This window comes from Salmo salar, chromosome ssa21, assembly GCF_905237065.1.
Source record: "Salmo salar chromosome ssa21, Ssal_v3.1, whole genome shotgun sequence".
Classification (NCBI taxonomy): Eukaryota; Metazoa; Chordata; class Actinopteri; order Salmoniformes; family Salmonidae; genus Salmo; species Salmo salar.
The window spans coordinates 58,805,653-58,822,675 of NC_059462.1; the positions used below are offsets into that span (position 1 = coordinate 58,805,653).

The 17,023-nt window shown below is 47.7% G+C and overlaps 1 protein-coding gene across 1 annotated transcript in view; it reads right to left on the bottom strand.

Annotated features, from left to right (window-relative positions):
- Window positions 1-265: 265 nt before the first annotated feature.
- Window positions 266-17,023, bottom strand: part of trpm2 (transient receptor potential cation channel, subfamily M, member 2) — a 72,365-nt gene continuing 55,607 nt past the window's right edge. The window contains exons 21-33 of the mRNA XM_045704947.1: window positions 12,502-12,682; window positions 11,859-12,040; window positions 9,668-9,800; window positions 8,978-9,065; window positions 8,796-8,883; window positions 8,502-8,668; window positions 7,437-7,498; window positions 5,844-5,873; window positions 5,657-5,743; window positions 5,070-5,148; window positions 4,766-4,867; window positions 3,667-3,783; window positions 266-1,768 (exon numbers count right to left, since the gene is read on the bottom strand). Of these exons, the coding sequence (XP_045560903.1) occupies window positions 1,622-1,768; window positions 3,667-3,783; window positions 4,766-4,867; window positions 5,070-5,148; window positions 5,657-5,743; window positions 5,844-5,873; window positions 7,437-7,498; window positions 8,502-8,668; window positions 8,796-8,883; window positions 8,978-9,065; window positions 9,668-9,800; window positions 11,859-12,040; window positions 12,502-12,682 (1,463 nt within the window). The 3' untranslated portion in view covers window positions 266-1,621. The remainder of the gene's footprint in view (window positions 1,769-3,666; window positions 3,784-4,765; window positions 4,868-5,069; window positions 5,149-5,656; window positions 5,744-5,843; window positions 5,874-7,436; window positions 7,499-8,501; window positions 8,669-8,795; window positions 8,884-8,977; window positions 9,066-9,667; window positions 9,801-11,858; window positions 12,041-12,501; window positions 12,683-17,023) is intronic.

A 17,023-nucleotide genomic window follows, 5' to 3' on the forward strand; every position in this document is an offset into this window, starting at 1 on the left:
TCTCTGAGCCCCACCCATAGGGGAGCTAACGTCTCTGAGCCCCCCCCATAGGGGAGCTAACGTCTCTGAGCCCCACCCATAGGGGATCTAACGTCTCTGAGCCCCCCCCATAGGGGAGCTAACGTCTCTGAGCCCCCCCCATAGGGGATCTAACGTCTCTGAGCCCCCCCATAGGGGAGCTAACGTCTCTGAGCCCCACCCATAGGGGAGCTAACGCCTCTGAGCCCCACCCATAATTCCCACCTTGACTGTGTGCATAATGTTTTCATTTGTCACAAATAATGTCGTTGTGTTGAAGGGAGGACCAATACGCAGCGGGAATGTGGATACTCATCTTTTTAATAAAACACGAGCAAAGCATCCACAGGGAATAAACAATACTCACGACAAGAACAGTGTGGCAGGCTAAACAAAAGCAGTGCTCACAAACAACTACCCACAACCACAAAGAAAAACACACACCTGTTTATAGGACTCCCAATCAGAGGCAACTAGAAACACCTGCCTCCAATTGAGAGTCCAGCACCCAAAACTACACATAGAAAACCTACCTAGAACCTACACACAACACAAACCCTCTGCCACATCCTGACCAAAACTAATACAATTACTCCCTCTGCTGGTCAGGACGTGACATCATTATAGGCTAACTGGTCTAATCCAGTTTGCTTGCTCATATCTGATACGTCAGTGTCCTCTTTTAATCTGAACTTCCATTAAACAGTATACTATACACTACGATATATGAACTATTAAAGCCTATCAAATATATACATATAGTATCTCACAGTGAAGGAATACATATTTACCAGCATTTCGGCTACATCCGCAGTAACATCTGCTAAACACGTGTATGTGACCAATAAAATGTGATTTGATTTGATATATGGTCCTCCGACATGTCTCTTACATTATTATAACTCTACAGTACATCTCAACAGTACTCTAACCAGTACAGTACATCTCAACAGTACTCTAACCAGTACAGTACATCTCAACAGTACTCTAACCAGTACAGTACATCTCAACAGTACTCTAACCAGTACAGTACATCTCAACAGTACTCTAACCAGTACAGTACATGTCAACAGTACTCTAACCAGTACAGTACATGTCAACAGTACTCTAACCAGTACAGTACATGTCAACAGTACTCTAACCAGTACAGTACATCTCAACAGTACTCTAACCAGTACAGTACATCTCAACAGTACTCTAACCAGTACAGTACATCTCAACAGTACTCTAACCAGTACAGTACATCTCAACAGTACTCTAACCAGTACAGTGTGGGTCCTCTTTCTAGCTAGAAGGTCCTCTGGTGCAGCTAGAAGGTCCTCTGGTGCAGCTAGAAGGTCCTCTGGTGCAGCTAGAAGGTCCTCTGGTGCAGCTAGAAGGTCCTCTGGTGCAGCTATTAGGTCCTCTGGTGCAGCTAGAAGGTCCTCTGGTGAAGCTAGAAGGTCCTCTGGTGCAGCTAGAAGGTCCTCTGGTGCAGCTAGAAGGTCCTCTGGTGCAGCTAGAAGGTCCTCTGGTGCAGCTAGAAGGTCCTCTGGTGCAGCTATTAGGTCCTCTGGTGCAGCTATTAGGTCCTCTGGTGCAGCTATAAGGTCCTCTGGTGAAGTTATAAGGTCCTCTGGTGCAGCTGGAAGGTCCTCTGGTGCAGCTCGGCCACCCGTCTCAGAGCATCTCTCTGGTAAGAACACATCCTGGTCCTGCTGCTCACCTCCATCCACTGGACCAGCTCCACACAGCCCAGGGTATTCTCAGCCTGGAGGGGAGAAAACATACAGTATTTATACTACACTTTATAGAACTAACCCACTGGACCAGCACCACAGCCCAGACTACTGGACCAGCACCACAGCCCAGACTACTAACCACTGGACCAGCACCACAGCCCAAACTACTAACCCACTGGACCAGCACCACAGCCCAGACTACTGGACCAGCACCACAGCCCAGACTACTGGACCAGCACCACAGCCCAGACTACTAACCCACTGGACCAGCACCACAGCCCAGACTACTAACCCACTGGACCAGCACCACAGCCCAGACTACTGGACCAGCACCACAGCCCAGTCTACTAACCCACTGGACCAGCACCACAGCCAAGACTACTAACGCTAACCCACTGGACCAGCACCACAGCCCAGTCTACTAACCCACTGGACCAGCATCACAGCCCAGACTACTAACCCACTGGACCAGCACCACAGCCCAGTCTACTAACCCACTGGACCAGCACCACAGCCCAGACTACTAACCCACTGGACCAGCACCACAGCCCAGTCTACTAACCCACTGGACCAGCACCACAGCCCAGTCTACTAACCCACTGGACCAGCACCACACAGCCCAGTCTACTAACTCTAACCCACTGGACCAGCACCACAGCCCAGACAACTAACCCACTGGACCAGCACCACAGCCCAGACTACTGGACCAGCACCACAGCCCAGACTACTAACCACTGGACCAGCACCACAGCCCAAACTACTAACCCACTGGACCAGCACCACAGCCCAGACTACTGGACCAGCACCACAGCCCAGACTACTGGACCAGCACCACAGCCCAGACTACTAACCCACTGGACCAGCACCACAGCCCAGACTACTAACCCACTGGACCAGCACCACAGCCCAGACTACTGGACCAGCACCACAGCCCAGTCTACTAACCCACTGGACCAGCACCACAGCCAAGACTACTAACGCTAACCCACTGGACCAGCACCACAGCCCAGTCTACTAACCCACTGGACCAGCATCACAGCCCAGACTACTAACCCACTGGACCAGCACCACAGCCCAGTCTACTAACCCACTGGACCAGCACCACAGCCCAGACTACTAACCCACTGGACCAGCACCACAGCCCAGTCTACTAACCCACTGGACCAGCACCACAGCCCAGACTACTAACCCACTGGACCAGCACCACAGCCCAGTCTACTAACCCACTGGACCAGCACCACAGCCCAGTCTACTAACCCACTGGACCAGCACCACAGCCCAGTCTACTAACCCACTGGACCAGCACCACAGCCCAGACTACTAACCCACTGGACCAGCACCACAGCCCAGTCTACTAACCCACTGGACCAGCACCACACAGCCCAGACTACTAACTCTAACCCACTGGACCAGCACCACAGCCCAGACTACTAACCCACTGGACCAGCACCACAGCCCAGACTACTGGACCAGCACCACAGCCCAGACTACTAACCCACTGGACCAGCACCACAGCCCAGACTACTGGACCAGCACCACAGCCCAGACTACTAACCCACTCAACCAGCACCACAGCCCAGACTACTGGACCAGCACCACAGCCCAGACTACTAACTCTAACCTGTTATAGGGGAAGTGTTGTGGCGTATGGTGTTCTGTAAGGATAGGATATAGCATGTTATAGGGGAAGTGTTGTGGAGTACGGTGTTCTGTAAGGATAGGATATAGCATGTTATTGGGGAAGTGTTGTGGAGTACGGTGTTCTGTAAGGATAGGATATAGCATGTTATAGGGGAAGTGTTGTGGAGTACGGTGTTCTGTAAGGATAGGATATAGCATGTTATAGGGGAAGTGTTGTGGAGTACGGTGTTCTGGAAGGATAGGATATAGCATGTTATAGGGGAAGTGTTGCCGTGTGTGTTCTCACCATGCGGTTGATATCAGCCATCAGTAGACTTCTCCTGTCGAGATGGATGTTCAGGACTGTAGTTTCTACCCAGGCATCGTCTGTATTCCTGACGTCATCTACGTAGCCCTCGTGGACCTGCAGGACACAGGTAAAGGTACAGGTACAAAACCCAACCCAAACACACACCTATATATAGGACTCTCAATCAAAGGCAACTAGCAACACCTGCCTCCAATTGAGAGTCCAACACCCAAACCTAAACATAGAAAAACTAAACTAGACAGAACGTAGAAAACATACAAAACACAAACCCTCTGCCACGTCCTGACCAAAACTAATACAATACTCCCTCTGCTGGTCAGGACGTGACAGTACCCCCCCCTAAAGGTACAGCCACTGACCTCAGCTGTCACCAGTATCCCTGCACTGATATTGGTATTGACCAGTATATAGTGTTTTTACTGTTTTCTGACTTAGGCCAGGATTCACAAATCAGATCGCTGGTTATAGCCATTACAGCTTTTAAAGAAAATATTCCCACGTTAGCTGGGACTGCATTCACGGTGAACGCTGCTGCATTGTCAGCTCAATCTGAAATGACCTTTTCATTTCTAAGGCTCAATCTGTAACACTTCAACAATACAGGTTGAATAGAGCCCTCCGTGTTAGTGCATTCCACTGTACTGTTTCCACCTGCTGTATCCTGTGCTCGTGACAAATTCACTTTGACTTGTTTTCATTTGACTAGCACAGCTACAAACTAGAACAATAACATGAGAAACTGTCATTTTAAATTAATAGACTTTTTACATTAGCGGTTTGGTGCTTGCAGTACATTTACATTCTAGTCATTTAGCAGACACTCTCATCCAGAGCGACTTACAGTAGTGAATGCATACATTTCATATCACACATTTATTTATTTATTTGTAATTTTTTTGCTTCTTTTTTTTGTACTGGCCCCCCGTGGGAATCGAACCCACAACCCTGGCGTTGCAAACACCATGCTCTACCAACTGAGCCACGGGGAAGACCCAACAGTATCCAGTAGAATCTGTGGTCATGCTGACAGCAGCTATAGGGCTTCTATTAAGCTTGAGGAGCAGGTAACCAGTACCTTAATTCCCTCTACCACCTTAGTTTTTATCCTGTCATAGATCTTCTGTCCCATAATCCTCAGTAATCTGTCTGGCAGGGGCTCGTCTGATTGGACAGGACCCTTGAAGGAAACAGAAGACTTTGTCAGTATGTATCAACACTCTCTCCGATTTAATAAGTTCACGTCATTTAACCTCGATCTCCAAGCTTCCTCAAATAGAGTGTAAAGATGATTATTTCTGTATTTGTCGACTATGTAAAAGGCTTTTATCAAAGCACACAGAGTCCGCATCCTGTCCATTCTGTCCAGCCCCTGTACTCACCCCAGGAAGTGTCCAGAGCCCGTCCTCCTGGTCCCAGACCGCCAGGAACTCCAGAGCAGATCTCTCACTATCTCTCCAGCTGGAGATCATCATCAACAGGTTAATATAATATATAACCTATTAAACCAGATCTCTCACTACATCAACAGGTTAATATAATATATAAACTATTAAACCAGATCTCTCACTACATCAACAGGTTAATATAATATATAACCTATTAAACCAGATCTCTCACTACATCAACAGGTTAATATAATATATAACCTATTAAACCGGATCTCTCACTACATCAACAGGTTAATATAATATATAAACTATTAAACCAGATCTCTCACTACATCAACAGGTTAATATAATATATAACCTATTAAACCAGATCTCTCACTACATCAACAACTACAGATGGTTTATCCTCTAGCTAACTAAACTACGACTGTTTCCCAAATGGCACCCTATTCCCTACGTAGTGCACTACTATTGACCAGGGCCCCTAAGGGCTCTAGTTAAATGTAGTGCACTATATAGGGAACAGGGTGCCATTTGGAACGCATGATAAGCTGTTATCTATCTGTGGAGACTCGTACCGTGTGAGGACAGGGTCCACGATCAGGTTTGGACCCAGACAGGTGAGCGCTCCTCTTCCTCTCATGCCTGTCCTGCCTGCTGGGTTTCTACACCCAGAAGTTAGAAATGACTGATATTAGGCAACAAAACACATAGATTAAAACATGGTTATAAACTGTTTCTAAGTGTTATGTGGTGTCTTCATACCTGTAACTCTTTACAGAACCAGGTTCTGATCTGAGGGCGGAAAGCAGAGTGGGATGAAACAGACAAATAACGTCATGAGATACCAGAGGAAGAATTACACTGTGGACTCCTCATCTATCTTCTCCTGGCCCAAACAACTCCTCATCTACCTGATCCTGGCCCAACCAACTCCTCATCTACCTGATCCTGGCCCAACCAACTCACCCATCTACCTGATCCTGGCCCAACCAACTCACCCATCTATCTTCTCCTGGCCCAAACAACTCCTCATCTACCTGATCCTGGCCCAACCAACTCACCCATCTATCTTCTCCTGGCCCAAACAACTCCTCATCTACCTGATCCTGGCCCAAACAACTCCTCATCAACCTCCTCCTGGCCCAACCAACCCCTCATCAATCTCTTCCTGGCCCAACCAACTCCTCATCAACCTCCTCGTGGCCCAACCAACTCCTCATCAATCTCTTCCTGGCCCAAACAACTCCTCATCTATCTCTTCCTGGCCCAAACAACTCCTCATCTATCTCTTCCTGGCCCAAACAACTCCTCATCTATCTCTTCCTGGCCCAAACAACTCCTCATCTATCTTCTCCTGGCCCAAACAACTCCTCATCTATCTCTTCCTGGCCCAAACAACTCCTCATCTACCTGATCCTGGCCCAAACAACTCACCCATCTATCTCCTCCTGGCCCAAACAACTCCTCATCTACCTGATCCTGGCCCAAACAACTCACCCATCTATCTTCTCCTGGCCCAAACAACTCCTCATCTACCTGATCCTGGCCCAAACAACTCACCCATCTATCTTCTCCTGGCCCAAACAACTCCTCATCTACCTGATCCTGGCCCAAACAACTCACCCATCTATCTTCTCCTGGCCCAAACAACTCCTCATCTACCTGATCCTGGCCCAAACAACTCACCCATCTATCTTCTCCTGGCCCAAACAACTCCTCATCTACCTGATCCTGGCCCAAACAACTCCTCATCAATCTTCTCCTGGCCCAAACAACTCACCCATCTATCTTCTCCTGGCCCAAACAACTCACCCATCTATCCTCTCCTGGCCCAAACAACTCACCCATGTATCTTCTCCCGGCCCAAACAACTCACCCATCTACCTGATCCTGACCCAAACAACTCACCCATCTACCTGATCCTGGCCCAAACAACTCACCCATCTATCCTCTCCTGGCCCAAACAACTCACCCATGTATCTTCTCCTGGCCCAAACAACTCACCCATCTATCTCTCCTGGCCCAAACAACTCACCCATCTATCTTCTCCTGGCCCAAACAACTCACCCATCTACCTGATCCTGGCCCAAACAACTCACCCATCTATCTTCTCCTGGCCCAAACAACTCACCCATCTATCTTCTCCTGGCCCAAACAACTCACCCATCTATCTTCTCCTGGCCCAAACAACTCACCCATCTATCTTCTCCTGGCCCAAACAACTCACCCATCTATCTCCTCCTGGCCCAAACAACTCACCCATCTTTCTTCTCCTGGCCCAAACAACTCACCCATCTATCTCCTCCTGGCCCAAACAACTCACCCATCTTTCTTCTCCTGGCCCAAACAACTCACCCGTCTATCTTCTCCTGGCTGTCTCCATTCAGAACAGGAGGATTGTAAAGGATGAAGTCAACCTGGAACAGAGGAGATATATTTATTGAAACCATTATAAAACACATAACAACATCATTAGAAACTTCTGGAGATGTTCAACTGCAGTAACTCAGCTGTGTCTGAAATGGCTCGTATTCCTGCACAGTGCCCTACTGCTGTGTTCTCCGGTCAAAAGAAGTGACCTATAGGAACAGGGTGCAATTTCAGACACAGCCTTAGTAACTCTACTGTGAGGTAACATGATAACTATGAGGTAATATTAGTCAGGCACCTCCCAGGGCACCTTCTCCTCTAGGAGTTATAATATTAGTCAGGCACCTCCCAGGGCACCTTCTCATCTAGGAGTTATAATATTAGTCAGGCACCTCCCAGGGCACCTTCTCATCTAGGAGTTATAATATTAGTCAGGAACCTCCCAGGGCACCTTCTCCTCTAGGAGTTATAATATTAGTCAGGCACCTCCCAGGGCACCTTCTCCTCTAGGAGTTATAATATTAGTCAGGCACCTCCCAGGGCACCTTCTCATCTAGGAGTTATAATATTAGTCAGGCACCTCCCAGGGCACCTTCTCATCTAGGAGTTATAATATTAGTCAGGCACCTCCCAGGGCACCTTCTCCTCTAGGAGTTATAATATTAGTCAGGCACCTCCCAGGGCACCTTCTCCTCTAGGAGTTATAATATTAGTCAGGCACCTCCCAGGGCACCTTCTCCTCTAGGAGTTATAATATTAGTCAGGCACCTCCCAGGGCACCTTCTCCTCTAGGAGTTATAATATTAGTCAGGCACCTCCCAGGGCACCTTCTCATCTAGGAGTTATAATATTAGTCAGGCACCTCCCAGGGCACCTTCTCATCTAGGAGTTATAATATTAGTCAGGCACCTCCCAGGGCACCTTCTCCTCTAGGAGTTATAATATTAGTCAGGCACCTCCCAGGGCACCTTCTCATCTAGGAGTTATAATATTAGTCAGGCACCTCCCAGGGCACCTTCTCATCTAGGAGTTATAATATTAGTCAGGCACCTCCCAGGGCACCTTCTCCTCAAGAACGGGGAAGCGAGGGACGGTACTGTCAGGGTAGTCCAGACGCCGGGCGTTGACGTGGTAAAATGTCTTCTCTCTCTCTGACTTCTCCTGTCTATGGGGTTCACTGGGTTCACTTTCAGACGTCTTCAGCTTACCAGGTGAGGCTAGATAGATCATACATAGGACAACATGTAAATACAGCTATCTATCACAGTATTTACGGTATCTACAGAAACAGAGTCCAGTGAGAGGGGGGGGACTAATGTTCTACTCCAGAAATCAGGACCTCACCAAGCTGTGGAGCCTCCTCTTTAGAGTGTAGACCCTGAGCTTTCAGGGTGTCCATGATCCACTGTAGAGCTCTGGCTGACTGGGAGACCTGGAGAAGTGAGAACAATAGTCCTGAATGTGTTTAAAAACTTTACAAACACAGTAATTCAGAGTGATGGGTAAAGTGATGTGAGGGTCAATACCTGCTCCTCCACTCTGGTCAATCTCTTCACTAAAGCAACCGACCCGGTGGAATCCTCCCTCTGTAGCAGCTCTGCCATGGCGCCAACCCTGGGGGGGACGACACTGAATGACACAGATCCTAACCCTGGGGGGGGGACTGAATGACACAGATCCTAACCCTGGGGGGGACTGAATGACACAGATCCTAACCCTGGGGGGGGACTGAATGACACAGATCCTAACCCTGGGGGGGACTGAATGACACAGATCCTAACCCTGGGGGGGACTGAATGACACAGATCCTAACCCTGGGGGGGACTGAATGACACAGATCCTAACCCTGGGGGGGGGACTGAATGACACAGATCCTAACCCTGGGGGGGACTGAATGACACAGATCCTAACCCTGGGGGGGGGGACTGAATGACACAGATCCTAACCCTGGGGGGGGGGACTGAATGACACAGATCCTAACCCTGGGGGGGGGGGGACACTGAATGACACAGATCCTAACCCTGGGGGGGGACACTGAATGACACAGATCCTAACCCTGGGGGGACGACGACACGTCCTCATTTTCAACCCTACGTGCCAGGCTGTTCAACAACAGGCCAGACAAGACCAGTTGGACTGCGGTTGGAACAGAGTAGTACCCAGGTTGGTCATGTATTGCAGAAAACACACTTCATACAAATACATGAATAAGTTACTTGTCAGCGGTGTCTGTGGTACGGTGCTCAATGCTCTGGCTTTGCCGCTGTCTACAGGAGAGAAGGTAGTTATCCTTCATAAAGGATTCCCACGACAACAACTCTTCCTCCTCCGCCTCAGGCAGCTCCTCCTCTGGAAAGGAGAGGAGGAAAAGAGGAGAGTGGAGAGGAGGAGAGTGGAGAGGAAGAGAGTGGAGAGGAGGAGAGTGGGGAAGGTTGGAGAGTAGGAGTGTGGAGAGGAGGAGAGTGGAGAGGAGGAGATGAGGAGAGTGGAGAGGAGGAGAGTGGAGAAGGTTGGAGAGTAGGAGTGTGGAGAGGAAGAGAGGAAAGGAGGAGAGTGGAGAGAAAAGTGGAGAGAGTGGAGAGGAAAGTGAAGAGGAGAGAGGATAGGAGGAGAGTGGAGAAGAGAGAGGAGAGGAAGAGAGTGGAGAGGAGAGGTGGAGATGAGAGGAGAGAGGAAGCGAGTGGAGAGGAGGAGAGTGGAGAAGAGAGTGGAGAATAGAGGAGAAGAGAGAGGAGAAGAGAGTGGCGAATAGAGAGGAGAAGAGAGTGGAGAGGAGTGGAGGAGAGTGGAGAAGAGAGAGGAGAAGAGAGGAGATGACAGAGGAGAGGAGTGGAGGAGAGTTGAGAGGAGAGGAAGAGAGTGGTTAGGAGAAAAGAGAGGAGGAGAGTGGAGATGAGAGTGGAGAGGAGTAAGGAGAGGAGAGGAGGAGAGTGGAGAGAGTGGAGAGGAGGAGGAGAGAAGAGGAGAGTGGAGAGGAAGAGAGTGGAAATAACAGTCGAGAGGAGGAGAGACAAGAGGAGACAAGGAAAGTGGAGAGGAGAGAGGAGAAGAGTGGAGAGGAGAAGTGTGGAGTGGAGAGGAGAGAGGTGGAGAGGAGAGTGGAGAGGAGAGTGTAGAGGATAAAGGAGGAGAAGAGAGGAGAGTGGAGAGGAAGAGAGGAGAGGATAGGAGGAGAGTGGAGAGAAGAGAGGAGAGTGGAGAGGAGTGAGGAGAGTGGAGTAAAGGGGGAGTGGAGAGGAGAGGAGGAGATGGAAGAGGAGAGGAGAAGAGAAGTGGAGAGGAGGAGAGAAGAGGAGAGTAGGAAGGTGAAGAGGAGAGGTGGAGAGAAGAGATGAGGACAGTGAAAAGGAGATGAGGAGATTGAAGAAGAGAGGAGAGTGGAGAGGATAGTGGAGAGTGGAGAGGAAAGGTGAGGAGAAGAGTGGAGAGGAGTGAGGAGAGGAGGAGAGTGGAGAGGAGAGAGGAGAAGAGAGGAGATGAGAGAGGAGAGGAGTGGAGGAGAGTTGAGAGGAGAGGAAGAGAGTGGAGATGAAGAGAGGAGAGGAGTGGAGGAGAGTGGAGAAGAGAGGAGGAGAGTGGAGAGAAGAGAGGAGATGAGGAGAGTGGAGAAGACAGGGGGAGAATGGAGATGAGGAGAGAGGAGAGTCAAGAGGAAAGGAGAGTGGAGAGGAGAGGAGGAGAGTGGAGAGGAGTGAGGAGAGGAGAGAGTGGAGAGTGGAGAAGAGACGAGAAGAGTGGAGAGAAGGAGAGTGAAGTGAAGGGGGAGTGGAGAGGAGAGGAGAAGATTGAAGAGGAGAAGAGGAGAGGAGGAGAGAAGTGGAGAGGAGGAGAGAAGAGGAGAGGAGGAGAGAAGTGGAGAGGAGGAGAGAAGAGGAGAGTAGGAAGGTGAAGAGGAGAGGTGGAGAGAAGAGATGAGGACAGTGAAGAGGAGAGGAGAGAGGAGAGGAGGAGAGTGGAGAGGAGTGAGGAGAGGAGGAGAGTGGAGAGTAGAGAGTGGGGAAGAGGGAGGAGTAGAGTGGAGAGGAGTGAGGAGAGGAGGAGAGTGGAGAGTAGAGAGTGGGGAAGAGGGAGGAGTAGAGTGGAGAGGAGTGAGGAGAGGAGGAGAGTGGAGAGTAGAGAGTGGGGAAGAGGGAGGAGTAGAGTGGAGAGGAGTGAGGAGAGGAGCAAGGAGAGGAAAGAGTGAAGAGGAGGAGAGTGAAGTGGAGGAGAGTGAAGAGGAGAGGAGGAGAGACCATATGAAGTAGAATACACAGCTAATCAGGTTACCAGTTTGAAGGCAGGTTTCCTGGACACAGACGAAGCCTTGTCTTGCACTAAAAAAAGCATGTTCAATTGATAATCTACATTGAAAGTGACTTTGAGTCCAGGACTAGGCTTCATTTGGGTTTTATATATTTCAGGACTCACTGAAGGCTCTGTAACTATTGGGGGGTCTCTGCAGCACTATGCGTCTGATGAAGAGGAAGATGTGGGAGAGGAGGATGAATGGAGGGGGGGCAGCGGGCCGACTGTGGTACTCCTTGATCAGTTCATAACGCTGGAATTTCCAGATGGTGTCTGTGTTATCCTGAACCTCCTGGAAAGTATAGCTGGAGAGGAAGAGGGAGAGGAAGAGGAAGAAGAGTGAAACACAGACAATAGTGCAGATGATAGACAGGATGGATGGATGGATGGATGGAGGGAGGGAGGGAGGGAGGGAGGGAGGGAGGGAGGGAGAGAGGGAGGGAAGGGAGGGAGGGAGGGAGGGAGGGAGGGAGGGAGGGAGGGAGGGAGGGAGGGAGGGAGGGAGGGAGGGAGGGAGGGAGGGAGGGAGGGATGGGATGGGGGTGTGTGGATGAGTGTGTGGATGGATGAGTGGATGGATGGATAGATGGATGGCTGGATGGATGAGTGTGTGGAGGGGTGGATGGATGAGTGGATGGATGAGTGAGTGTGTGGAGGGGTGGATGAGTGGATGGGATGGAGGGAGGAGTGGATGAGTGGATGGATGGATGGATGAGTGGATGGATGGATTGATCGTTTGATTGCTCTATTGAGGATTGGAACCTACTTGAAGATTGCTATGAGCAGGTTGAGCAGCAGTATGTTGGCAAACAGCAGGTAGACACACAGTAGGATTATAGTCAGCCACTCAGGGAATGCAGGCCTCTTGTCCTCGTTAAGAATAGGACATTTCGGCTTTCGAGGCTCTGTACCATTTACACTGCAGGCCTTTATGTCAAACAGGGCATCTGAAGCAGAAAAAGGACCAACTGGGATCAGTTACATCGATCAAGGGTGCCAGTCTGTTTCGTCTCTCCTCAAATCAACTTTTATTTGTCACCAGAAAGTTACAGACGCACAAATATCATACCCCAAAGGCATGCTAACCTCTCACCATTAGAATAACAGGGGTGGTTAGCATTTTATATCATACCTTCAAGACATGCTAACCTCTCACCATTACAATAACAAGGGAGGTTAGTATTTTATATCATAACCCCAAGACATGCTAACCTCTCACCATTACAATAACAGGGGAGGTTAGCATTTTATATCATAACCCCAAGACATGCTAACCTCTCACCATTACAATAACAGGGGAGGTTAGCATTTTATATCATAACCCCAAGACATGCTAACCTCTCACCATTACAATAACAGGGGAGGTTAGCATTTTATATCATAACCCCAAGACATGCTAACCTCTCACCATTACAATAACAGGGGAGGTTAGCATTTTATATCATACCCCCAAGACATGCTAACCTCTCACCATTACAATAACAGGGGAGGTTAGCATTTTATATCATACCCCCCAAGACATGCTAACCTCTCACCATTACAATAACAGGGGAGGTTAGCATTTTATATCATACCCCCAAGACATGCTAACCTCTCACCATTACAATAACAGGGGAGGTTAGCATTTTATATCATAACCCCAAGACATGCTAACCTCTCACCATTACAATAACAGGGGAGGTTAGCATTTTATATCATACCCCCAAGACATGCTAACCTCTCACCATTACAATAACAGGGGAGGTTAGCATTTTATATCATAACCCCAAGACATGGTAACCTCTCACCATTACAATAACAGGGGAGGTTAGCATTTTATATCATACCCCCAAGACATGCTAACCTCTCACCATTACAATAACAGGGGAAGTTAGCATTTTATATCATAACCCCAAGACATGCTAACCTCTCACCATTACAATAACAGGGGAGGTTAGCATTTTATATCATACCCCCCAAGACATGCTAACCTCTCACCATTACAATAACAGGGGAGGTTAGCATTTTATATCATTCCTCCAAGACATGCTAACCTCTCACTATTACAATAACAGGGGAAGTTAGCATTTTTGGGGGGTATGATATTTATGCCTCTAACGTTCTCACTCATCATTATTCATGATTCATTCAGAATTATCCTAAAATCCTCTTAAGGATCGGACCCTTTTTCATTTTTTTTTGCCTAAAATTACGTACCCAAATCTAACTGCCTGTAGCTCAGGCCCTGAATCAAGGATATGCATATTCTTGATATCATTTGAAAGGAAACACTTTGAAGTTTGTTTGGAAATGTGAAATTACGAGAATATAACAAACTAGATTTGGTAAAAGACAATACAAACCAAAAAACATGTGTTACTTTTTTCATCATCTTTGAAATGCAAGAGAAAGGCTACAATGTATTATTCCAAGAGAGGTGCAATTTAGATTGTGGCTACTAGATGGCAGCATTGTATTTGCAAAGTTTTAGACTGATCCAATGAACCATTGTATATCTGTTCAAAATGTTGTATCAAGACTGCCGAAATGTGCCTAATTGGTTTATTAATACATTTTCAAGTTCATAACTATATAAAATTTGATCATATTACTCCAGTGCTAGCCTCCCTACACTGGCTTCCTGTTAACCTGTTGGGGATAGGGGGCAGTATTTGCACGGCCGGATAAAAAACGTACCCGATTTAATATGGTTACTACTCCTGCCCAGTAACTAGAATATGCATATAATTATTGGCTTTGGATAGAAAACACCCTAAAGTTTCTAAAACTGTTTGAATGGTGTCTGTGAGTATAACAGAACTCATATGGCAGGCAAAAACCTGAGAAGATTCCTTACAGGAAGTGCCCTGTCTGACCATTCCTTGAGCTTCTTGCCTCTGTTTATTGAAGACTGAGGATCTTTGCTGTAACGTGACACTTCCTACGGCTCCCATAGGCTCTCAGAAGGCGGGAAAACGCTGAATGATGTAATTCCAGCCCCAGGCTGAAACACATTAGCGCTTTTGGCAAGTGGCCGATCAGAGGACAATGGGCTTAGGCGCGTGCACGAGTCGACCCCATGCTTTATTTTCTTTCGTCTTTTTACCTAAACGCAGATTCCCGGTCGGAATATTATCGCTTTTTTTACGAGAAAAATTGCATAAAAATTGATTTTAAACAGCGGTTGACATGCTTCGAAGTACGGTAATGGAATATTTAGAATTTTTTGTCATGAAATGCGTCGTGCTCGTAACCCTTATTTACCCTTTCGGATAGTGTCTTGAACGCACGAACAAAACGCCGCTATTTGGATATAACTATGGATTATTTGGGACCAAACCAACATTTGTTATTGAAGTAGAAGTCCTGGGAGTGCATTCTGACGAAGAACACCAAAGGTAATAACATTTTTCTTATAGTAAATCTGACTTTGGTGAGTGCTAAACTTGCTGGGTGTCTAAATAGCTAGCCCTGTGATGCCGGGCTATCTACTGAGAATATTGCAAAATGTGCTTTCACCGAAAAGCTATTTTAAAATCGGACATATCGAGTGCATAGAGGAGTTCTGTATCTATAATTCTTAAAATAATTGTTATGATTTTTGTGAACGTTTATCGTGAGTAATTTAGTAAATGTTTAGTAAATTCACCGGAAGTTTGCGGGGGGTATGCTAGTTCTGAACGTCACATGCTAATGTAAAAAGCTGGTTTTTGATATAAATATGAACTTGATTGAACAAAACATGCATGTATTGTATAACATAATGTCCTAGGTGTGTCATCTGATGAAGATCAAAGGTTAGTGCTGCATTTAGCTGTGGTTTGGGTTTATGTGACATTATATGTTAACGAGAGTCTTGTCTTTAAAATGGTGTAAAATAGTCATATGTTTGAGAAATTGAAGTAATAGCATTTCTAAGGTATTTGAATAACGCGCCACAGGATTCCACTGGCTGTTACGTAGGTGGGACGATTTCGTCCCGCCGACCCTAGAGAGGTTAAGGCAAGGGCTGATTTCAAGGTTTTACTGCTAACCTACAAAGCATTACATGGGCTTGCTCCTACCTATCTTTCCGATTTGGTCCTGCCGTACATACCTACACGTACACTATGGTCACAAGACGCAGGCCTCCTAATTGTCCCTAGAATTTCTAAGCAAACAGCTGGAGGCAGGGCTTTCTCCTATAGAGCTCCATTTTTATGGAATGGTCTGCCTATCCATGTGAGAGACGCAGACTCGGTCTCAACCTTTAAGTCTTTACTGAAGACTTATCTCTTCAGTAGGTCCTATGATTAAGTATAGTCTGGCCCAGGAGTGTGAAGGTGAACGGAAAGGCTGGAGCAACGAACCGCCCTTGCTGTCTCTGCCTTGCCGGTTCCCCTCTTTCCACTGGGATTCTCTGCCTCTAACCCTATTACAGGGGCTGTGTCACTGGCTTACTGGTGGGAGGAGGGAAGGCCTTGTATGCAATTCTGTGGGTAGAATAAAAGTGGTCTAGTGTTGCAGGAGACGTTAGTAAAAATGAGTAGAATGGTTTTAAGTCTCCGCCCACCAGAAATGCTGCCTCTGGGTGAGAGGTGCCTTGTTTGTTTATGGCCCCATACAGTTCGTTGAGTGCCAAAGTGGTGTTGGCTTGTGGAGAGATGTAGACAGCCGTGATAATTAAGGATGAGAACTTTCTTGGTAGAGAAAAGGGTCTACAGGCAAAAGCTCCAGATTTCCTTCACACTGGAAGCAGGGCACCAGGTGTTGTTTATGAAGAGGCACACCCTCCCTCCACCTTTGGACTTTCCCAAGGAATCCTTTGTCCGATCGCACCGCTGCATGGAGAAACCACTGAGTTCTATGTTCATAGAGTCATCCAGCCACGCCACGCCTGCCAACTTCTAAAGGAATTGTCATGTTTGGCAATGGAGTTGGCAAGAGCACACACACATCTGGACCAGGCTACTCAAACAGGAACAAACACATCTGGACCAGGCTACTCAAACAGGAACACAAACACATCTGGACCAGGCTACTCAAACAGGAACACAAACACATCTGGACCAGGCTACTCAAACAGGAACACAAACACATCTGGACCAGGCTACTCAGAAAGGAACACACACACACATCTGGACCAGGCTACTCAAACAGGAACACAAACACATCTGGACCAGGCTACTCAAACAGGAACACAAACACATCTTGACCAGGCTACTCAAACAGGAACAAACACATCTGGACCAGGCTACTCAAACAGGAACACAAACACATCTGGACCAGGCTACTCAAACAGGAACACAAACACATCTGGACCAGGCTAC